At 41.5% G+C, this 23,201-nt stretch overlaps 4 protein-coding genes across 23 annotated transcripts in view; 1 reads left to right on the forward strand and 3 right to left on the reverse strand.

The window, feature by feature from the left end:
* The window catches only part of scrib (scribble planar cell polarity protein), a 47,584-nt gene extending 42,786 nt beyond the window's left edge, over window positions 1-4,798 (forward strand). For 9 of the 14 annotated variants that reach the window (XM_037455825.2, XM_062559150.1, XM_062559149.1 and 6 more), the window contains 3 exons: window positions 323-397; window positions 1,267-1,321; window positions 1,991-4,798. In XM_037455825.2, coding sequence (XP_037311722.2) covers window positions 323-397; window positions 1,267-1,321; window positions 1,991-2,109 — 249 coding nt within the window. In that variant the 3' untranslated portion in view covers window positions 2,110-4,798. Of the gene's footprint in view, window positions 1-322; window positions 398-1,266; window positions 1,322-1,421; window positions 1,452-1,990 lie in introns of all 14 variants that reach the window. The other 5 variants (XM_062559146.1, XM_062559152.1, XM_062559154.1 and 2 more) reach the window with 3 other exon arrangements.
* Window positions 1,783-11,680, reverse strand: kif9 (kinesin family member 9). Of its 5 annotated transcripts, XM_037455829.2 has the most exons (21): window positions 11,207-11,680; window positions 10,455-10,782; window positions 9,558-9,729; window positions 9,218-9,324; window positions 8,900-9,130; window positions 8,450-8,533; window positions 8,264-8,356; window positions 7,863-8,010; window positions 7,662-7,726; window positions 7,515-7,592; window positions 7,278-7,346; window positions 6,908-7,003; window positions 6,750-6,805; window positions 6,562-6,649; window positions 6,356-6,471; window positions 5,773-6,071; window positions 5,438-5,590; window positions 5,287-5,366; window positions 5,088-5,171; window positions 4,853-4,909; window positions 1,783-1,930 (listed from the first exon to the last, which is right to left on the reverse strand). In XM_037455829.2, the coding sequence occupies exons 2-20, from the start codon at window positions 10,548-10,550 to the stop codon at window positions 4,853-4,855; spliced, it is 2,172 nt and encodes a 723-aa protein (XP_037311726.2). In that variant the 5' UTR covers window positions 10,551-10,782; window positions 11,207-11,680; the 3' UTR covers window positions 1,783-1,930. The 5 variants fall into 5 exon arrangements, with proteins under 5 accessions (XP_037311726.2, XP_037311728.2, XP_037311727.2 ...); XM_037455831.2 differs by having other exon boundaries at window positions 7,863-7,947; window positions 10,455-11,680; XM_037455830.2 differs by having other exon boundaries at window positions 6,356-6,468; window positions 10,455-11,680.
* A 3,728-nt stretch (window positions 11,681-15,408) lies between these two features.
* On the reverse strand, window positions 15,409-19,628 carry cdv3 (carnitine deficiency-associated gene expressed in ventricle 3). Of its 3 annotated transcripts, none has more exons than XM_037455837.2 (5): window positions 19,199-19,628; window positions 18,330-18,397; window positions 17,687-17,832; window positions 17,334-17,496; window positions 15,409-17,241 (listed from the first exon to the last, which is right to left on the reverse strand). In XM_037455837.2, the coding sequence occupies exons 1-5, from the start codon at window positions 19,382-19,384 to the stop codon at window positions 17,112-17,114; spliced, it is 693 nt and encodes a 230-aa protein (XP_037311734.2). In that variant the 5' UTR covers window positions 19,385-19,628; the 3' UTR covers window positions 15,409-17,111. The 3 variants fall into 3 exon arrangements, with proteins under 3 accessions (XP_037311734.2, XP_037311732.2, XP_037311731.2); XM_037455835.2 differs by having other exon boundaries at window positions 18,330-18,403; window positions 19,199-19,627; XM_037455834.2 differs by having other exon boundaries at window positions 18,330-18,406; window positions 19,199-19,627.
* A 755-nt stretch (window positions 19,629-20,383) lies between these two features.
* tmem108 (transmembrane protein 108) overlaps window positions 20,384-23,201 on the reverse strand; it is a 25,829-nt gene continuing 23,011 nt past the window's right edge. Inside the window, exon 4 of the mRNA XM_062559352.1 lies at window positions 20,384-22,267. Within this exon, the coding sequence (XP_062415336.1) occupies window positions 22,112-22,267 (156 nt within the window). The 3' untranslated portion in view covers window positions 20,384-22,111. The remainder of the gene's footprint in view (window positions 22,268-23,201) is intronic.

Below are 23,201 nucleotides of genomic sequence, written 5' to 3' on the forward strand. Positions count from 1 at the left end.
TGGTTTTCTCACGTTCATTACGAGGAGCTCTCTTTGTGAGAACGCACTTGTTGGTTTACAAGTTGGAGGAGGAAAAAAAATTAGATTTGTTTCAAAACTCTTTGGCCTTAATCCACCATCTCGCTCATTGTCACTGTAGGAAATCAGAGCTGGAAACACAGCTCCCAGTTTGAATCACCCATTGGCCTCTCTGCCTCCCACCTTTCCCTTTCCTATTTCCTCATCCCTCTTATTCTTTGTTTTGTTCATATTATATCCCACCCTCCTCTTGTCATTGTCTTCTCCTTCTCCCTCTGCTCATTCCCTTTTGCTACCCTTCTAGTCCCTGTCGTCAAAGAAGTTTGACTACCGAACGTTTGCCGCCATTCCTTCTTCCAAACCCGTGTACGACATCCAGGTATTGGCTGCATGCCTCTCCCCCGGCCTCCTCTCTCCCTCCCCTTTCATTTTTGTCAATTGAGAGGCATCAGTGTGACCTGAAGTCCAGGTTTTAGCTCCAGGGTTGAGAACTTCCTGCTCGGCTCTTACAACAGAGATGATACCAAATCATTTGAGTCTCCCTTCACATCTTGTGCCTCGGCTAACTAATCCCTCACCAGCTACAGGAGCCTGCTTTCGTGCCACTAAACAACAACCCGTTTTGGGGGAAATGGCCGCCGGAGGTGCGTCTCATCCACCCTCACGGTCCACGCGTGATCTTTTTTCAGAGATGAAAGTTATTTCCTCTTCTGTGCGAGCACAAAGAGATGGAAGCAGGGGCCTCTTGGAGTGGTGTGGGAGCTTTGTTTTGGGTCAAGTAGCTGGTTTGTGGTTGTTCTCTTTGGTGGATGTAATTAAATGGATATTGATGTACGTGTTATTTTTCCTGCATATGGACTTAGTAGTATTTAAAAGGCACAGGAGACTCAGGGACCATTAAGATCTGCACTGTGTGTGTGTCATGTGACAGCAAAACAATATTGGAGAAATATCCAATAGAAATTACAGTTAGCTCTGTATTCATACTAAATGTTAAAATAGCTTAGACAACAAATACGATCAGTATGATGATCCTCTGCAGGTCGTAATGGTCCCTTGAGGGAGAGCAAACAACGAAATATGTGGGGTGGTTTTTCCATGTGACTCCATGTGTACAACCTAATTTAACCTCCCTTTTCCTTAACTTGCCTCCGGGGGGGGGTTCCCAGTAGAGGAACTCTGCACTGTCCAAAGCAGAGACGGCTTCCTTGGGGACACTCTTATTCACTGGCTCTCCTTCTCTTCCAGACCCCAGACGCTGTGGAGGAGCTGCAGTTCATCGATGACGGCTCCAGCAACCCAGGTGAGAACTGGACTCATGCGGCAGTAGAAACAGGCTTTGTGAAAGGCACAATAAGCAACACGTTCATTACCTCCATGTCTTTCTATCCCCTTTGATTCAGGGGTCTACCTGGGATAAGCTGCTCCTAGTGGTAGGGTCCTGTGTGAAGGGTGTTTGCTTGTGCATTGAGTCTCTAACCTGCTGGTTGTGGGCTCAAGTATTAAGAGTTTTGTGCTTCACCTGCTGCCAGCCACCACTTTTCAAGCAGCAACTAATGATTTGCGGTTTAAAGTGGTGACCTGACACTAACCTCCATATCGACTGCGCATGAGTCAATGCAAACTAGTGATTAACGTGCAAGTCAGTATGTTTACATATTAATTAAACGGTAAACATTTCCTTAGTTTGTGTTGCAATGCTAAATATAACTCCTTTTACAGTCATTTGAATCCACAATTTACTTAAGTTCATATAAAGACGTTCCAGCAGTAACTTTAATAGTTAGAATTCAGAGAGCCGGTTTAAATGTGCGCCACTGACTGCTCCAGTCCTTTGCTCTTTTCTCTCGTGGGGCTTCTCTCGCAGGTTTAGGGTCCTGCCTCCTTCAGCTGCTCTCCTGTGTAGTGACTTCTGTAAAAGAAAAAGCAGACAAACAGTTGATTTAAATGGTTTGTTGTTGTTGTTGTTTAGTGCCTGCTGTGAGCCCCGAGGTGCCTGCCACCTCAGCTCTGGAGGAGATGGCCCTGTACAGCAACAAGCGCAAACTGAGGCAGGGCCGCCGCAGCCTGGAGACGGCCGTGCCCACGTAACCGCAGGAAGCTGAAGACACGTCTATCCAGAGTCACTACACACTACAGCGTGATTTACTTTCCGTATATAACCACTGCAGAGACCACACCTCGCTTATATCCCGCGTGCCTCTGGATGATGGCAGTGTGGTTAGTTTGGGCTGATACTTACAGACCTTTGTTGTTGTAAACTGTTTTATCAAGTAGGAGCTTTTTTCTTTAAAAGGTTGAATTAAGTTTTAAATTGATTTCACACCTCATTCATTTTGCTGTTTAAGAAAAAAAAAAAAGCATACTGGCAGCAAAACTAAATGAGCTGTAGCTGTACTAACTAAATGTTTAGGCTTTCAGTGAATAGATGTCAGGGGTTTCTTGAGACTTGGGTAGGCAGGAGTGTGTATATACACTCACCGGCCACTTTATTAGGTACCCCATGCTAGTAACGGGTTGGACCCCCTTTTGCCTTCAGAACTGCCTCAATTCTTCGTGGCATAGATTCAACAAGGTGCTGGAAGCATTCCTCAGGGAGTTTGGTCCATATTGACATGATGGCATCACACAGTTGCCGCAGATTTGTCGGCTGCATATCCATGATGCGAATCTCCCGTTCGACCACATCCCAAAGATGCTCTATTGGATTGAGATCTGGTGATTGTGGAGGCCATTTGAGTACAGCGAACTCATTGTCATGTTCAAGAAACCAGTCTGAGATGATTCCAGCTTTATGACATGGCGCTTTATCCTGCTGAAAGTAGCCATCAGAAGTTGGGTACATTGTGGTCATGAAGGGATGGACATGGTCAGCAACAATACTCAGGTAGGCTGTGGCGTTGCAACGATGCTCAATTGGTACCAAGGGGCCCAAAGAGTGCCAAGAAAATATTCCCCACACCATGACACCACCACCACCAGCCTGAACCGTTGATACAAGGCAGGATGGATCCATGCTTTCATGTTGTAGACGCCAAATTCTGACCCTACCATCCGAATGTCGCAGCAGAAATCGAGACTCATCAGACCAGGCAACGTTTTTCCAATCTTCTATTGTCCAATTTTGATGAGCTTGTGCAAATTGTAGCCTCAGTTTCCTGTTCTTAGCTGAAAGGAGTGGCACCCGGTGTGGTCTTCTGCTGCTGTAGCCCATCTGCCTCAAAGTTCGACGTACTGTGCGTTCAGAGATGCTCTTATGCCCACCTTGGTTGTAACGGGTGGTTATTTGAGTCACTGTTGCCCTTCTATCAGCTCGAACCAGTCTGGCCATTCTCCTCTGACCTCTGGCATCAACAAGGCATTTCCGCCCACAGAACTGCCGCTCACTGGATGTTTTTTCTTTTTCGGACCATTCTCTGTAAACCCTAGAGATGGTTGTGCGTGAAAATCCCAGTAGATTAGCAGTTTCTGAAATACTCAGACCAGCCCTTCTGGCACCAACAATCATGCCACGTTCAAAGTCACTCAAATCACCTTTCTTCCCCATACTGATGCTCGGTTTGAACTGCAGGAGATTGTCTTGACAATGTCTACATGCCTAAATGCACTGAGTTGCCGCCATGTGATTGGCTGCTTAGAAATTAAGTGTTAATGAGCAGTTGGACAGGTGTACCTAATAAAGTGGCCGGTGAGTGTATATATTAATTGAGGAGGGAACATCCTGCTACCTTCAGTCACACGTGGAGAACTAAAAACAAACAAAAACAATAGTACATATCATTGTTGCACTGCGTAGATCTTAATTTATTGTTTTTAGCATTTTATTCAAATTGAAGGCCTATTTTAACCCATGTGGTCCTTTTGGGCACAAAGCATGACTGATGCTAGTTTCCAATATATGTAGGAGTGTCATTTTCTCGAAGCTTTCAGCTAATGAACACCATGGCATTTTATATAAACACATTTTTCTAAAGAGAGACATATCTACACATTAGATTGCTTTGACTGAGTGCAGCCTTTATGGGCCACACCTTTAACGGATTGCAATACATTCCCCTGGGAGAGAAAAGGACTACGCAGTTACACATTTCATCAAGAGCTTTTAATTAATGGTACTTACCCAGTTACGGGAGTCATTTACTTTTTAATGTGAATCATTCAAATCTATCCTTGAACTACCTGGAGGGGATGTGAAGGTAGCAGATGTTTCATTTTTCTGTCTATGGATAATTTAAAATCGGACGCCACTGAAAAATATTTTACTTGTGTGAATAATGTACAAATACTAAAAGGAAAGCAAACTTTAGGTTTGAAACTGAGCCAGTCTTGATTGAGGCCAAGTGTCTGGACTGCTGACTCATCTTGGTGTGTATATTGGTTTGATAATGGGAGAGCTGGGAGATGCAGAACCAATCAGAAATCCCTCAAGACTGTTCATTCATACGGTCAGTTTTTGCAGAATCACAAGATTGTAGCATTTGTGTTAATTTAATGTAGGGTCTCCTAATGACAACTTTCTATGTTACTTTCATTTTGACTTTTTTTTTTTAAATCTTCTTTTCCAAATGGGTTTCACTACATTATTCATGCAATGTTTAAAGTGTTTATTCTTTTGACAAGTTGTCTTTGGGGGAATCTATTTGCAAATAGGTTGGAGGGAAGGTCCCACAGTTTAAGGGGTAGAGGTCATACAAGACTGTAACTAGTGAATTTGTACAACCAAAGAAGTCTATTTTGTGGTTCAGGAATAATAAAATTTACTTTTCATTTAAGAAGCGGATTCCTTGGGTAATGTCATTTGTGCTTATGAACACTGTTCTTTCATAAAACTCACCTAGCTTTTAGGAAGTCTTCTCTGCACTGGAGTGGAGGACACTGCTCGCGTCTTCCTCTTTGGAGACATTTGTGCAAATAAATGGTTAATTGCATTTTCCAAGCATAACCAGTTGAGTTGATAAGACTCATTTTTGTATGCCTTTTACCCTAAATCAAATTAAACGCCTTTGCCACCACCTTATTTAAAGTAAATTTAAATAAGCGGCCATTCATTCAAGTTAAAGACAACCCACCAGTTTCAGCATCCTGCAGCGGGCGTTGCAGAACGAGTGGAAGCTGCTCGGATCGAGCTCTGAAGGCCGCTGGTTGTCCTTCCCCTGCGGTCAGCAAGGGAGCTGCTAACTCTTGGCCAAAGTTCAGTGCATATCACACTAATAGTAAATAACTTGTATGAGTCATGGACCTTCTAAAGGAAATCTGCGGCAGACTCACGCGTTTGAGGGCTTTATCCAGAGTCAGGTCCAACTCTTTCTTGGATCCCAGGAAAGACCCCTCATACCAGTTCTCAAATTCTGGGGCATAATTGAACAATTTATCATTTTGAGCAGAAGAAGAAGAAAAAGAAGAGCATGTGAGCACTGACCAGAGAGCAGGCGCACTCTGCACTGATCCACAAGGTGCTGACAGTAGTTGACCTCTGCCTTCATCTCACGCAGCACCTGATATCTCTGCCGGTACAGGCCCTTCAGCTCCATCAGCGAGGTGGCATCTGGCTCCTCCGTGACCGGATATTGACCTTCATATAAAAAGGAACGTATTCAACTTGTTTGTCAGGACCCACGATACAAAGCCACATTATGCTGTCAGAATAAGATAACATTCCACTTATTAACCATTATGAAATATAAGGTTGCATTGAGAACAAATCAAAGCATCTACCAATTTTCCTAAATATCCTCAAGAGATGAACATAAGTACCTTTTTCCCCTCCCGTCTGCTGCTGCATGAAGCAGTCGATCTCTCTCTTGACAGCGTTGACCTCCTCAGATATCTGTCGAAGAAGATTGCGGCGTTCCAGCAGCACGGTCTTGTTCTCCTTCAGGATGCTGTTGATTTTGCTGCCTGGTCCCACTTTAAAATCCTCAAAGGCTTCTGCTTTGGGTCGAGTAGAACTGGGAAGAGACGATAAGCGTCTCAGGGATACGGTTCTGGGTTTGGAGTCACTCTCCAAGAGGTTCCTTGAGACTGGACTCGCCTCTTCCTGTCTCTTGCTTTGGCTGAACAATCACATAGTGTGTGCATTTAATAACTGGCTTATTTGATCATCCATCTGCTAAATTATTATCTTAAATTTGTATTGAAACATTTGAACCATGACAATGCTTTTGTCATTTTTGTATTATTACAATTCATTAATCTTCTATTTGAAAGATAAACAGGATCAAAGTTTAAACCAAGGTGCTTCTGTGGGATGCTAATAAGAACCTTGGTGTTGCCATGGAGTTAGCCGTTAGCGGTTTGGCCCTACGTGCAGCCAATAACGTGTTCAATCTTGACCCACCTCTGTTTGTCCTTAGACTTCTTAGTTTTGGCTGAACTCAGCCGCTTGATGTTTTTCTGTGATGGCGTAGACGCCTCAAAGCTGCCTTCCTCCACGTCGTCAGTGCTGCCCCACTTCTTAGAGTTCACAAAGCAACATCTGATCAATCACAAGGTCAGTGGAACAAGAAACTAATAAAATGACTCATTTCCATGAGGTGGACCCACCTTGATGCCGGCTGTTTCAGCACTTTGGTCTTTCTCCACAGAGTTGTAGGTCGGGCATATCAGAGACTTCTCCTTCTTCTCCCGTTTCCTGCTCACATACATTCACTTTTACAAAAAAAGCCTTATTCCAATTCTGTTTCCAGAAAAGTCATTGTATTTTAAGATTTCCAAAGGTAGATGCTACTTACTGCACAGCAAGCTTGAACTGAGAAAACACTGCTTGGACCTGCCTGATACTTACAATCTGTAATTAGATGTCATGGAGAGAATTTTAACACCTTAAAATGGAAATATTAAGCCGGCTTCATGGCTCAGTAAGTATTTTGTATGTGTGTTATTTTCTCACACTGATTTCCTCCAGGGTACCATCTAGATACTTCCGAACCTGGCTGTTGATCTCAGCCAGCTGGGCTTCAGACAACCTGCTGCTGGGGCGGTTTGCCTGGTGGAGGGTGAATATCGGTAGTGACCTTCAAATATGAACCAGCTAATATTTGATTCTGTTTAAGTTTCTGTTAAAATTAACATTTGGAACTAAAACGAATTATTCGAGTTGCGTACTTTAATACAGGTGAATTTAATATTCACTATATTTATTGTTACAGTATCTAGGTAATTTACTACTGAATAATGAAAGCCATGGTGTAAATTATGTGCAGATCAGCAATACAGGTTGACAGACTATAACAGACTACACATAGGATAGTTTTACTCACCAATGTATTAAAGATGGAGAGCTCTTCTTTCAGCATTTTTACCTCCTTCTTAAGTTTCTTGATCTGGGCCTAAATCACAACAGTTTGTTTATTAAATCACCCCGTTTTATGATGACTGGCAAGGAATAGAATAAAATGCAGACTATAAATCAGTGGTACGTTTTCACTCATGTGTGCCCTCGCTGAGAAGTTTTGAGGTACATAATGTGTGGAATGTGAGGGATCGTGAGAACTCACTTCTGGACTGCTGTACTCATTAACAGAAGGGTTCGTACGGACACACTTCATTCTGCTGGCAAAACGCAGTGTAGAGAGCTGCAAAGAAAGTTGATTATTATCCAGAGCTGAAAGGAGACCACATGCCGTAGGAAAGAGACTGCTTACCGTTTCCTCTATCTGTGCAGCCTCACCATAGATGTTGGCCACAAGCACAGTGTTGCAGTTCCCCCCTATAGATACAGTGTAGGTAAACATAACTACGGTGTAATTTACATTTACTGCAACAGAGAAAATGAGCACTTCAAAATAATCGATTGGCATCATTAAAAAGAAAGAAAGAAGAAACCAAAGGCATAGTAGTCTCACCCAGTGAGTCTTTGAGGGCGTGAGTCAGTTTGGTTTGTCTGAAGGGGACGTGGTCTCTGCGGCGGTCTGCCAGGGCCAGGATGGCCTGCTCCAGGAAAGACAAGGACTTGTTGATATACATCGCTTCCTTGAACATTTGACCCTCCGACTGAGGGAAGGGTCAAATGTGGAAATGAAGAAAGAAAAAAGAATGTTACATGAGAAATGCATATTTTTCCCTTTGACTGGATGATATATATTAACAAACATTTAAACTAGAATATGATGTTAACCTTCCAAACGATCATAACCGTAATTACTTTGTGTTACGAGTGTTAAAGGTCATTTATGCTAGAGAAATCTTTTAATGGCTTTTCAGCATAAATATGTGAGTTTGAGAAGTCAGATATTTTCAAACTCACCCCAGTCTTTCCCACCCTCTCAGACCCCGCCAAATCTACCAGATTCAGCTTGGAGGTGACGTACTTGGCATCACACGGAGTACGAGAGCGAGACTGCAATCAAGAAAGACATTTTCTCACACTTAACCGTATGCAGGAGAAGTCATGTTTGAACACTAGCACCATGGTACTAAATGGTAATTATACCTCTATATGAAGGGTGAAGATAGAGTGGGACCTGGAGGAGTTCCTGTTCAAGGCATGGGATCCAATAATTTGGTTCAAGCCCCCCTGAGTAAAGAAAGAGCATGCATCCAATAGAAGAGGAATAAAAACTCCAGGACATTTAAACACTTTACATTGACATTAAAAACCCTCTCTCTTTCTCCATAATAACTGGGCAAAACTTTACAAACGTCTGGTTGAATTTTCCCCACCGGGATAAGAAGTAATGAGCGTGGTTTCTATGGAAACATTATAGAAAAATAAAAATGAAACTTCAGCTTTGTAACAACAGCTTTAAGCATTAACACATCTCTGCATTCTGTGCTTGAAATTCTTTAAAAAAACATATACCAATAATTATTTGACGATTTCAATTTTTACATCAACTCATTCTTGAATTAGAATTTCACAGCTGCAGACATCAGGCCACACCTCAAACAGCAGGTTGAGAGCCTCCTCCTCACTGTGGACAGGGTGAAGGGACAGGCCCCTGATGAACACCCCTCTTCCCGGCTCCTCAGTCACCACCATCCCACGAGGAGACTGGCGGGCGGAGCCTTGCAGCGATGACAGCAGGTCTACCAGGGTCTCATTGTAGATGTCCAAGTAGGACAAGTGCACAGAGAAGAAGTGCCCTGTCCTTTTCTGCACCTCCCGAAACACCTGTATACCATACTGGATATTTAATTTAGAACAACCCCCCCTCCCTCCCCCCCCACTTAATGGAGCTGTTAACATGATGCAAGATACCTCCTGAAGGGCCCGAGGAATGACGCCGCGCTGCTTGTAGGATTCTGTAGATCCTGTCATGGTGTAGGTCTTTCCTGCACCCGTCTGCCCAAAGCACATCAGAGTTCCTGGAAACCACACAACAGAAGACACTTTAGACCAAACCATCACAAAAATCTCTAACAGTCAGACTAGAAACTTTCATTAATGTCATGAAGTTGGGCACTTTTAGAGGCTGTGATAGTCATGAGACCAGAGAGAGAAAAGGGCACTGTAGGTTTGATACCAATTTATGGTTGAATATTCTTATCATCTGGTATTAGCACTTGAAAACACACCGTTTATAGTTATTAAGACCTACCATTATAGCCATCCAGTGCTCCCAGTACCACGCGTTGGCACACTCGGGCATACACCTCCTCTTGGGATACATCCTGCAGGACGCCTTCCAGCCGGAATGACCAACAGATCAGCTGATCTCTCCTGGTGTCCTGCGGCTTCCTGCAGTCTTTCCTTTGACGGACAGTCACCGTCTGACGGACAATACACAAAGTTTGGAACTCACCAAATTCTGGTGCACATCAAGCATCAGAATTCTTTTCAAGCACAAAAATGAATTACTGTTTTATTGAAAAATGTCAGACGGCTTCCACTTTGTCGCGTGAGGTTCCGGGACTAAAATATTGTATCTGAAATGTAAGTTAATACAAAGTTGTATACTTTATTCAACCTACATATGGAGACAGGTTAAACTAATTAAGGACATGGACTTCATACCGTTTGAATACTTGACAATGAATAGTAAGATAATGTATGGATGGAATATTCAAACAAAAATATTCATTGGAAGTGAGAACCAACATAAAGTGGCATAAACTGATGGAGGTAGGATTCATAAACAGAGCTCATGTAGCAAGCTGTCAATCATTTGACTAATTGCGCGCACCTGTGCCTCCACCCGTTATGCTAACTTTAGCTAACTAGGTCAAATTGTCCCAACAACTCGACTCACCTGGCTTTAAAGTAGCTTCGACTTGCAAATTGAACGTGTCGAAAAACATTCGTACTCGCTGGCGCGATATTAAACGTGGAAAAGTCCACCATCGAAAACGGAAGCTGCGTCTTAATTCACCATGAAAAAAAATAAATTAAAAAAACACTAGTGGAAGTTAAAGTTGGCGACACTTTTCTTTCCGACGGTTTACGTCGCGTCGCGGTGCCGCGTTACCGGTGTCTGCCGTTGAGTGTCTGCCGTTACCTGTCCGTCGGGGAGACATTCGATGAGGTCCGGGCAGAAGTTGGCCGTTGGCCGGATCCGGACAAACACTCCGACCTCCCCGCTGTGAGCCTTCATTCCAGCTTCACCAGAAACGCCACGGCAACAAACAAAAAAGTCCAGTGGACCGACTCGCAACCGGCGTCACAAAGATGGACGTTCAAACGAAATGTGCGTGAGCAGCCTTCTCTCGGCTCCCGTCCATCTACGCCGCTCGACGTCTGTGGTTGTCTTTCGGCGTCATGGCGACCATGGGGTGCGCGCGCGCGCAGTGTGGCAGAGCCGGCGCGCACTGGACCACGTGACCGAACTTTTTTCACCCACAAAGATATTGCAACAAAAAAATAACAATAATTAGGGCACCTTTTTCCCATGACATTTGTTGTAGTAACATATTTTGACAATAACATTTTTTTTAATAAAAAACATTTTATTGTCAAAATATGTTACTACAAAAACCTAATATTTATTTTACTTTTTTCCTTGACATATGTTTTGATGTAATATTTAACTTATTTAATGTGTGCAGACAGGAGACTAATCTATGATCAATATAAGAGGGCTCCACACTGCCTTTTTTGTGGATCAATTCTCACATAACCAAGTGTGTGAAAGGTCATTGTTTCTAGATTTACTGATCTCAAAAGGTATGGAAACATGAATATAACAATCTACAAAGATCTGTAGTAAAAGACAGTGAATTCATTCTCATTTGAAAAAAGTTTTTCACTTACTGTTTGTTAAAAATGTGTCAACATATTGATTATGTAGCAGCTCTGTTTGATATCCAATGTCCACTTTCTTCCTGTCCAAACAGGTTTGTCCTTGGATTGTTCCAATTTCAGTTGCCAAACTATAGCTAGAAAAACCCAGACGGGTTTGACACCAGCTCTTCAACAGTGGATACTGTATATGGGAGAAAGTAATTTTCCCCTTTTCCATTGCACAAGATAAGTCAAAGTGTGGAGAGTGTTAAATATTCCTGGTAATGGTGTCCCCTGCTTTGGACACTGATTTGTTTCTATCAAACCTATTTTGGGTTCAGTCATGCTGCAGTCCAGCAGACGGACGAGAAACTAATGACAGTATTTAGCTTCCCCTTCAGAAGTGAGTTCTGCGTTATCTTGCGTTAGGCATTTATATTGTGATACTTGCAAGTATTTTGTATTGTCAGTTTCCAAAAAACATTTAGTTTTGTACCTTGTGAGGTTGTTAATAAAACAAAAAGCAATGTAGATAAATATATATTTGAAATCACAAGATCAACAAATAGATGAATAAAAAGTTGGATTTGGAAAAAAAAGTTGGCTTTATTAATTAAACTGAAACACACAAGAACAAGCTCCACCTACTGACACAGAGACTATAAAGCTGCTGTATTAGCGGACGACTCGCAGCAAACCCTTGTTCAAAATGAGAGGCCTAATATTGCTCTGTCTGTGGGGATTATTTCTCGAAGCATCAACTGCTACGGTGAGTTAAAGCTTTTGACCAGCTCAGAGAATCTGAGTGATGGTGGACATCTTATTCTTCATTGTGTCCACCTATAAAGTTTTAAATTAAAGTGAAAAGAAAACCACTTCATGTCTTATGAATTACAGATGAGGCAGAAAACTGCACCAGCATCGGTGAGCTAACAAATAATTCATGAGGTTACATCGGATTTATTTTTCCAGACTATCTCATCTAAAAAAATGATAATGACGAAAAGAAAACTATTTTGATTTTGTTGAAATAGCTTAAATGTATCTTACAATGCCACAATATGGGGGACAAGACAGTGGCAAAGATTACATGATTATGACCCAATTCATATGTATTTGTTTGATTTATTTACTTCTCCCTAGTCAATAGTAAGTTTAATGTTACCAAACTAAGTGTTCAAATTATACTATGAATTCAACTAATATATTCAATATTTAATTTGACAGACTGTGTTATCAAATTACTGTCAAATATTTTAACACTATAAATTGAGTTACAATAAAATTGTAAAATAAAAATAAGTATTTGATTACCTATATAATTGAAATATATTCCATATTCATGTTGATACTACTCATGATAAAGAGGTATAGTAAAAGATGTTGAAAGAAAGAATCCAACTAATGTGTATAAAGGCCTACAACATGCACCATTCTGCTGCTATTTCTATTGGTTTCTTTACTTGCTTGGTTTTGAAATCCGAAGTCAATGTCCTTGATCAAACAATCGGGCAAATGGATACTAAGTCAACAAGATCATGTCCTTGGACTAAATCCTTTTCAACTGTCATTTTCAGTGGCTACATGGATCTCAACTACCCATGAGTGGCCCCTCGTCTTTTGACATCAAAGCCAACACATCAACGGTGGGTAGAGGTTTTTGTATGTGAAAATGTGATAAATGTTCATGGTAATGAGTTGCTTGCATACAGTATGATTTGTTTAGGGGAAACTTGGTCTCTAATTTAAACAACAACACACACACTACTTTCTAGTAGTAAGTGCAATCCCTTTCCATTTCAGACACATGAGGAACACGGTCCAAATAATACAAGTTCACAGGTATGTAGACTCTCAGAGTGATCTAACGATTAAACGTTTGAACATAAGAGTGTCAACATTAGTGCCAACTTCTGATTTCATGAATGAATGTATCAAACTTACATCACTGTAAAGCTGATCAATTTCCCCGTTAGGCGACTGCTACTCCACTGCCAGTTGAAAGTACAGCTGTGGTAATGCTGTCAAAGGATCGAGAGGACAGGCCGGTAAGAAACCGTTCAAAACTCAGGGAAAACTATATAAATAAATACCAACCACTCTTATATATTTAGCATTGGATGTTTCATTATGAAATGCTGTTAATAACATCATGATACACTGATATGAGTTCAGCCTACATGTGTTTTAAAAAGAGCTTCAACCTTTGAGGTCTGGAAAGATTAGTTCAATTTAAATAATTTATATAGCATTTGAAAAAAATATAATCAAATAAAATAGAACTTTGCCACTTGCTTTTGATTATACTGTGTCTTAATACCTTGAGTTTAAAGATCAAAAATCAATCAAAAATCCTTAATATTGGAAATATTTCACAATATCATATCAATCTACAGACACATTGATTAATCAGTTGTTTTTGTGCAGGTAAGCGGTTTCGCATTCACAAACAAATATGCTAAATTGGACTTTGAAATTAACCAGGAATTGACCTAAATCAGTCCACAGATTGTGTAAAAGAGTCCACCTACGGACAAGGTCACTAAAGCAGGCGTTTGAGCGGAAAGGATTCATTCTCAGAGCTTATGTAAAACCTTGTGGCTTTCCCCAAACATACCGAAACAGGAAAATCTGAATGTATTATGCAGCATTTATCATACTGCTATTGTTTCTAGGAATTTGGTTTATTCATTATGTTGCTGCTTTGTTGGAAATCTTGTGTGAATGACCTTACAAAACCGTAAAAAACGACAAAATGATATTGTGCAAAAACTCAAGTGTTGTGTCTTTGGCTATCAGTGGTTCTCTATTATTTTTTAATTCAAGTCCTTCTTCTTATACTCTAGCTGTCTAAAGAAGACTCGACAGCGCCTCTACCAAAGAGTAAACCAAAACCGGTAGGTGGAAAAGATAAGTGAAGGAGCAGTAATCAGTGAGATACCATCAAAATGACATCATTCTTCTGCTATGTTGTTAGTTCGAATTATTGACAGTTGGCATCACTGCGGCGAAACATAAACATTTCGACTTTAAAGCATATGCACTATTATTGCACCTCAATATTTTTACAAATTCTTTTCAACGGCTATTCGTGTTATTGCCTAGAACGAAGGCGGGGAAATAAAAGTTGACTTTGTCAGCAGCGGAAGCTACAGACAGAATCATGCTAATGCTACAGGTAACCATGACAACGAATGCGGCTAAAGCCAAAAAACCTCTAACGTCGTCTCGCTGAGAAGCTCACAGACATATAGTTAGTTGGTAAATTCGCCGTCGCACAACCAAGGTTTCACCAGGTAACGTTGTGTGTCACCGGTTACCTGAACGGGCCGTTGTCGCCTCCGGCTGTTCGCTAGCTAGCATCAACATCGGCTCCAGGAAGCAGTGCCACAGAGAATGTACCGCTACTTTCTACACTTCGCAGTTTCTCCTACCGTAAAACCGGTTATTTGGTCGTCCTCCCGGTGTTGTTGTAGACGGCACCCGTCCGGTCGGTGTGAAAGCGTCGCCGTCGGTCAGCGCCACGGAGCCGCGTGTGAGCCCGCCATTAAAGAGCCGTCGGTCGACCGGAACGGACGTCGCGACGATTCGTCCGCTGCAGCGCCACCGCGCGGCGTAATGACGGATTACAACGTGATTCATCAGAAAACGGGAACTAAAAAAAGAAGGAATATTCTCAGAAAGTGTCAAAATGCTCTTGTTTTACGGAAGAGAAACTTTTTTTGGTTTCATAAAATGATGTCACATGAAATGTATGTTTTCTTACACCTACCAAGCACAAAGGAACTTGGCACTTCCTCGGTGATAAAAGGGGTTTCTCTGATGTAAACGACGAAGAAGCGAACACGGTAAGAAACTTCACTGAACAATATTATATAATAATGGTTTGTGATTATTTTAAATGAGTTGTCCTGTCTTTTCAGGTGAAGCCACAATGAATACGGACAGACGGCAACATCAGATGGAAAAACAAAACAAAAAGTATTGTTGGTTTCGGTCTCCTTCAAATAAAGATTAAGTCTGTTGTGAGGAAAAAAACGTTTTTTTTTATTTGTTAATATGCTTGGTATAAGGTCATTTGAAACATCTAACGTTTCCCAAAAGGGCTGAAATTTTTGATAATTTTTCCACAACTCGTCAAAATGAGACACCAATTTTAGTAAGTTATTATGGGCGGGCTTGCAAGTTAACACAGGTCTTAAGTTTACAACACCACCTTTTCTGGAAGAAAAAAAAAAAAAAAAAAAAAAAAAGACTGTACAATCAATCCCCTTTTCAACATTTAAAGATTCAGACAAGACTTCAAATCACAAGGATCACTTTATTTTTTGTGTTCACCTCTTCTTTTAATTCACAAATATTATCTACGTCCACCCAAAGTGTTCCAGCAGGGATCATCTATCCCCAACATCTTTTATAGAAAGGACCGGAACATAAATCCAGTTCTTTACCGTTTCTAAACATAATGAAGCTTGCAGTAAAAACCCTTTTGATATCTAACTGGGCGACCGTGTTGTAAGTGGATATTACTGTTGGTTTGGTGACAGTATGTTTTTACCGACCAATAGTCCCTGTAACTCTAGAAATTAAGTCACGCACAACTACTTGTTCTAACAAACTGCAATGAGGGCTGACACCGCATGTATACTCATGAGGAAAGCCTTGAGTTAAAAAAAAAAGTCTTAAAACTGAGATCGAAACATAGCACAATACTAAAAGTTGTGAGCTCAGTAGGCAAAGAAAAGAAAAAAAAGATTCTTTAAGTGGTTTGTCTTTTTGATACTTGTAACATCTTTGACCACCTGGTGTCAAACCACTGTAAAAATATGTTGGCAAAAAAAAAAAGTAAGTGAAGGTTTTGGACAGAAACCAGCTTTAATTGCTATTTATCTGAAAAGACCAAAATGGAGTAGGGGCAAGAAAATCCAAACGGTGGAGTTAAAAGACAGTCATGGCAATCACCAGGCAAACTACAACAGCACTACATTCTTGAACAAAGGGATTATTTTCATTTGTATATGGTTTGTTGACACCAAGTGTCGAGATCCAGAGGATAACAAGCAAAGTTCTCAGACGACAAAGCAGTTTTTATCAGTAAGGCCACTTTGTATAGAAATTCTAAATGGAGGACCACAACCTGTCGCTTCTTGTCCATAGATCTTTGCAGAGTGTCATCATCATCATCATCATTAAGGGAAACAAACAAAGCTTCAAGTTTCTAAAATTAAAGAGCCTGATGGCTGGCTTGTATATGAGAGGGGGTGGAATGGAGGCTGGTGTTTGCCCCATTCACCACCATGGCAAAAGAAAAAAAGCTCAATCCACATTGGCAGCTATGCTGCTGTGGCAACATCCCCAGAAGCTCTCCACCGCAATTCAAAAACACACCCCAAAATACCATGTGCGATTGGGTCATAACGATCTTGCAAAAAAATAGATATTTTCACAGAAGTTTGTAAAATCATCTCGCCTAACGTTATCTTCCGTGGCTTTATCAAAGCAAGTAGAAGTCCAGAGAAGAGCTGCGCCACACAACTGCTGCTCCGAGTACAATGCACAAAGTCTGTTGTTGCTGCCGCAGTTTTGTACTTTTGGGTGTATTTTTGCCAATTCCTTTTCAAATATGCCTCTGTCAACTGCCCCTTCAGATGCAGTCCTTCAGTTTTGCCAACCGATGTCTGTAAAGTGTGTAATTTTGATTTAAAGGGAGCTTCGTGTATGTATGTATGTGGTGCGTATGTATATGAGGCCGTGTGTGTGTGTGTGTGTGTGTGTGTGTGTGTGCGCGTGTGTGTGTGAGCGAGAGAGACCAGTGTGGTGATGGTGGCAAGGTGAGCTCCGTCAGGACTGCAGCCAACATAGCTGGAGTTCAGCTTCCTCCGAGGGGACCGGGCAGGACCTTGCTGGAGGGGCCAGAGGATGGTGGGGAGCGCCTCTACTTGTCCCCCAGGATGGCGTACTGGTTGTCAAGTTGCAATTGCTGCATAGAGGTGGTACCGCCGGTCTCCTCTCTACCGCGGTTCCTGTGTTTCACCACCTCAAAGGTCTTCTCCATTTCTCTGTCCCTTTAACACGGACATAAAATACTTAATTCAAACTGCAACAAGACATATAAGCTGCCGTGTTGAACCAGATACGGTCACTGAACTCTACTTACTTGCGTGTCTCCACATGCTTGGAGGTGGCCATTAGTGAGGGGAACTGTGTGTCACTGAAGATCTCAGGAGGCCCCTGGGTGGGGCCTCGTCTGGTGGTGGTCAGCCGAGCCCCTGGAGGGCGATATACACCAGAAGGCTTCGACTCAGGCTCCTCTACCTCCTCTGGAATTATTTAAAAAAAAAAAAAACACTCTTCCATTATTTTTTACAACATCTTTTAGTGTCGGATACATACGAGCCAAGTTTTTACTACATGGCATGGGTGGAAAAGCCAACAGATGAGCAGTGGTGGGATCATCCAGACTGTTAATTCCCAACCCCTTAAAACACGAGTGGAAGTCAGTTTGCTCACCGACAGGTGCAGCAGCAGCAGCAGGAACCGGAGCAGCGCCAGACTTGTTCCAGGGACCCGACACCTTGTCTCCGCTGACCAGAATGATCTCACCATCCTCACCGACCTCCTCCTTCTCATACCCCTCCTCCTCTTCTTTCTCGTCACTGCAAACAGACAAAAGTCAGATGAGCCGAGCTGAACCCATCATGAGCCGCCAAGGAGGCTTTTATTTTCAAGTTTAGTTTCTCCGAGATCGACTTTTAAACTAAGTTCATTCATTATTCAATTTCAGAGCACATTTACCAAAAATCTATATATATGTTAATTATAAGCAATACATAACATTCTGAGGAAAGTTTAACTTCAGTGCAGTCCAAAGACAATATACACATTGTGAATGTATACCATCCAAAGAAATAATCCAAATAGTACTGCAGTTTTATTATAGCTTGATATCTGTGCGTAATTGCCATTTCATCATCATCATCATCATCATTTTCAGTGCAAATCGAGATTTTAAAATCTTGCAAATGCCATCTCACTTGCAGCCGAAACCACTATTAGGGAGTTAAAATATACATTGATGGCACTGAGGCTTAATTGCAAAGGCCTACTACTCAGGTGGACAGGGAGTCATGACAACCACAGACATATTTCTCACCTTATTTGCAAAGCTTGGAGACGCAGCCCGCTGTAGTCAACTTCTTTCTGCTCAAACTCTTTCCATTCCTCATCCTCCTGGACAGAAGGAAGCATTAAATCTCAAATCACAACAGCAAGTCGACATTTGCAGCATTGCAATGCCTAATACAAAATCTCTTTTTCGAGGAGACCTCTCCATCTTAGTCAGTATCCATCCAAGAAATTGTAGAAAAACCGCCCATAGCAGTTTGGGTCAACGTTAGCAAGCGGAGTAACTACTTAATTAAAACTTACAAAAAAAGAAAAAAGGGGGGGGGGAAAAAAGCGTTGTCACGTAATCATATTCAGTCACATGAAGACAAGAAGACTGTAAACCCCCTGAAACTTGTGACAAATGGCGGCTCGGCCTAACGTGGACGTTTTGTTGAACAGCCACGATTCAGAGGGATGACAGCCTCGTCATGCACACACGCGCGCACACACACACACACACGGCCTTTAACAGCACGAGTTGTTAACAACTGGGCCTCGAACGTTTAACACGTAACCGACACTGTTAACACACAAGGGAAGTCATGACGAATAGGGTCGCACGGCGCCTGGGTTACAATGCTAGCCGTTAACTCCTCTGAACGTGCGCCTGTAGGAGCCATATGCTAGCTAGCAACCGGCGTCGCCTCCCTACATGTCAAAATGTATATTACGCACTCAACATCGCTGCGTTTATTGGTGGGGAAAAAATACCCGTTTGCGAGGTGTGAGAAAAGCAGGATCAAGCAGCCAAGTAGAGTATGACGAGGTATGCAACATTTGACACGACACCGGTATCTGCAAAAGAAGCTAAAAAAAAAAAAAAAAAGTTACCCGGAGAGTAACGATAGCAGTTACCTTTTCAATCTGCGCGTCTTGATTGTCGTTTTTGATGAATTTTTCCTTTTCCCTCTTTGTCTTTTTGATGACGGCCGACGTGGGACCGACGACGGGCTCTTTGCTCTTTCCCTTTTCTTTCTTCTTCTTTTTATCCCGCTTGGCGAAGAAATCGTCCAGGCTCTTCTCCGGTGGTAGGTCCGCCATTTTCAAAGAGCAACGTTTAAACTCGTGAGCTAAGCGAGCAATGACAAATGTGAATAACTTCTCTACGGGAGGGGGGGGGCAGCTGCTCAACGGGAAAGAAAAGATGGACTCACTCCTTTATCTGAACGTTTGACTTATGTTGCGGGCTGATAAAAATGTCCACCCAGTCGAAGGCAATCCTGACAACCATGCCATGCACGGGCTATTTGACAAATCTGTACGGCAACCCGGAAGAGCATCGTCCCTGAACCGGAAGTGGTAGGAGTCGGAAAAGTAAAGTCACAAAATGAAAATAGAGAAGTCTTATTTACTGATCTAAAGATGTTAAATCAAAGACATATTGAATTACATTTTAATTATGTAAAACGTTGAAGACTTTATCACTTTAATTGTCGGTTCTTCTAACTATATATTTGTATTTACTAGTAGTAAATTGAAGGAATTGAGTCTAAATTCAGGTATATATGATTTTGAGAGATAAATTGTATTCTGAGAGGACTTTTGCAAAATAAGCTGTAAAGGGCCATATCATGAAGTAAACAAAGCCAACATGAAAATGTTCCCATTCAGTTTGTTGTTGTGTTTTTGTTAATTTTATCTTTGAAGTATTCTAGTTTAAGGGATTACAGGTATCAATTTTTGTTTTTAAGTGTATTTTACTGCTTATTTATTATAATTGTTTTAATCTGGTTGTTTATCATGTCTTCGTCTGTGAATTTCCCAACTGCAGGAGTAATAAAGGATTATCTTATTTTATCATGTCATCATCATGTGGACTGATAATAACATTGAACAATGTCTTTTGAGAAACTTGAAACTCCTTTATGCATATGAATCAAACTCGCCAAACTCGCGGAAATTGTGTTTTGTAAGATTTTAAAACATCATTTTAGTTTAATAACACTCACATTAAATTAAGCCTCTCCTGTCAGGAGTAAACAGTTCATTGAACTGACTTTACATTCCCTGGTCAATCTGTTGATTGAAGAAAAACAACAATGTTTTTTCTTTGTTTTATTGCTCAGCAGTAAAAAGTACAGTGTATACTACAGTACAAAAAATACATAATGTTGAACACTGCTCCATCGTGCCACTGAACGTTTAGTAAAATATCCACTTTTGAGCGTGCAAAACAAGAAGCCCAGCCGTGAGCATCAGATGCAGGAAATATCAATATGTTTAGGCGTGTTATTCAACATTACCTTTTAAATCTGTGGTTTCAGAACAACATCTCACATAGCAGGAACATCTTTAGCAACATTTTAGGCAGGCAGCATTGATTATTGAATACAACTGCAGCAATGCAAAACAGAAACAGGTGATAGAAGGACCACGGAGTCAATAATTAATCAAAATATGCACTCTTTTTAAAATCAAACTGCCTTTTTGTTCGCACAGGAAATACTCACCATACATAATTTATCTCGGTGTTTCCATTGGTCAATATTTTTGACAGCCTCTAAAACAATACGCAGTTCCGAAAACTAATTCAAAATCGTTTAACGAACACAGTTTGCATGGATGGACAAACACATTATGGAGGGAGACATTTACAATAGCAAGGTTGGTCGTTGATCGTTTTCTAGAGTGCTGATAAACTCTTTCTTAAACTGGGCTAAAACCAGTCGCCACTCCACGACACAGACAGGAGACGAAAAGACAGACACGCACAGAGAAACAAATAAAAACTGAGCTGAAAGTGATACAAAGCCTCGTTTTACTTAAATTAAGAAGAGGGGGGGGGGGGCGGCTTGTGCTTACATGCACAAACGGGGCCTTGCAGCACGCGCATTCTGATCAACCATAAAAGTTTGGGCTTATCAAAAAAATTTATTTTGGAGAAGTCAAGAGGTATCCAGGGTGTAAAGAACAAGAATAATCTCTTTTCATGCATTAGAACCATTTTTTTTTAATATATCTAAATTTGCGTAGTATGAATCAAACATTTGGGTACTTTTATTATTACTTTGATACTATTACTATATTCTTGTTGTACATTTTAATACAAATGTAATGTAATAATGAACAATAGGGCAGATGTAGAGTATTTCAGCTTTCATGTAAAGAATGAAGACCTAAAGGTTACTCCTACACTTTGATGGAAGTTGCTTCTCAGATGTGTCTTATTCTTGGCTTCCAGAAGGACTCTTTTACTCAGAAGTTTGCTCTGTAAGTCGTTCTTTCATGCGTTTCTCGCTTTAATAGATATGGGCCTTGATCTCACGTACCACTGCCCCCCTCCCCACACACACACACACACACACACACACACACACACACAAATAACGTAGGTGCTATATTCAAGTTCAACAGGCTAAAAGTATTTTAGGATTCAGCTTACAGGCAAAATAAAATGAAAAAAAACCCCCAGCTTTAATGTTTCCGTTGCACGTTTCTCTCGCTAAAGCAAATTTCCTGTGGCAGCATCCACCGTGCGCCACTTTAATGAAACAAAACTACATATAATCTGTATTTTATAAAGACAATAAAAACTTTTTTTATCACAATTAAGCCTTCTGTAGAAAATGTACATCAGAAAAATATGCATGTGCATCCTTAAAGAGTGTCTGCTTGCATCGCTCCTCTTTCAGGTTGCCTCTTAGTGTTTGTCATGTACAGTATAAAGTCTGAATATTTAGCACATTTATAAAATAGACAACAACAGCAGGGGGAGTAGAAGAGGAGACTCCGACAGCGTCTCTCTTGTTTGTTTTTTTCTTCCTGTCTCTAGATGGCAGAAGCTTTGTCTCTGTTGATGAAGAGCGTCTCCTGGCAGAACGGGTTCACCAGGACCACGCTGCTGCCGCTGTAGTCGCCGTTCGGCGGCAGGCAGCTGTCCTGATCCTGCAAAATGCACATGGAGAAAAACATAGAAGAAAAAATTAAAAATCAACTGTGAAAACAATAGCTGTGACTCATGGCTTCGCGCTTCGGGGGGGCACAACCATCACGCGCCGTAGTCTACTGCGTCTAAGTCACTCTACGGGGCGATGAGCGGGTCGTCTAGCGTTGAGGCGAACAGAGTAAATACGAGGTTTGGTGCAGACCGAAAGAGACGAAGAGACACCCCGACAGAGCTACACGAACAGGGATGTAAAAAAGGGAGGGATGACTCAGAGGGAAACAAGGCAACAGAGGGACGGACAGATGTTGAAATGGGTGTTGGTGGTGAGTCAGCAGTAATCAGGCAGTGCTGGAGGGAGATGTGAAAACAACAAGTGATTTGAATTAGAGCAGGACTGTGGGCCATTTTATCACCAATCGGGTCTGTTTTATGTGTTAGGATCACGTCTCCTGGAGCACTTGCTCTTTTACTTAAATCCCCGGGAGAAGCTAAGCGGCTGCCGCTCTACACGGACAGGTGAAGCAGGAGGAGGAGGGTCAAGAAACAACACCTGGGTGTCACCACGGGCATCGCACGCATGATCCAAACTCAGCCTCCCTCTCCTGGTGCGCCCGCAAAAGGCATGCAAATTACACAATGGATGAGGAGTAAAAGAAAGGAGAAACACAGTGAAATGGTCACTGGAGGGACAGTGATAAAGAATACATGCAAACAGAGAAAAACACGTGTCAATCAAAATGATATAGAGAAGAACAGTGGGTCGATTTGCCATCTGCACATTCACAGTGATGGATTATGTGAGGTACCGTTTCCACCAGGTGGCGCTGTAAAGCACTAAAAAAACTCAAATCTTATTTTGAGATTTTGATTTTGATTTTGAGATCAGGAGGTATTTAGGATGCCATACTCTGGTGTCTATCAATGTTATGTTCTAAAAAAAAAAACAATATACAGAATTACATAAATAGTCTT

This window comes from Pungitius pungitius, chromosome 19 (genome assembly GCF_949316345.1).
Source record: "Pungitius pungitius chromosome 19, fPunPun2.1, whole genome shotgun sequence".
In the NCBI taxonomy this organism is placed as follows: Eukaryota; Metazoa; Chordata; class Actinopteri; order Perciformes; family Gasterosteidae; genus Pungitius; species Pungitius pungitius.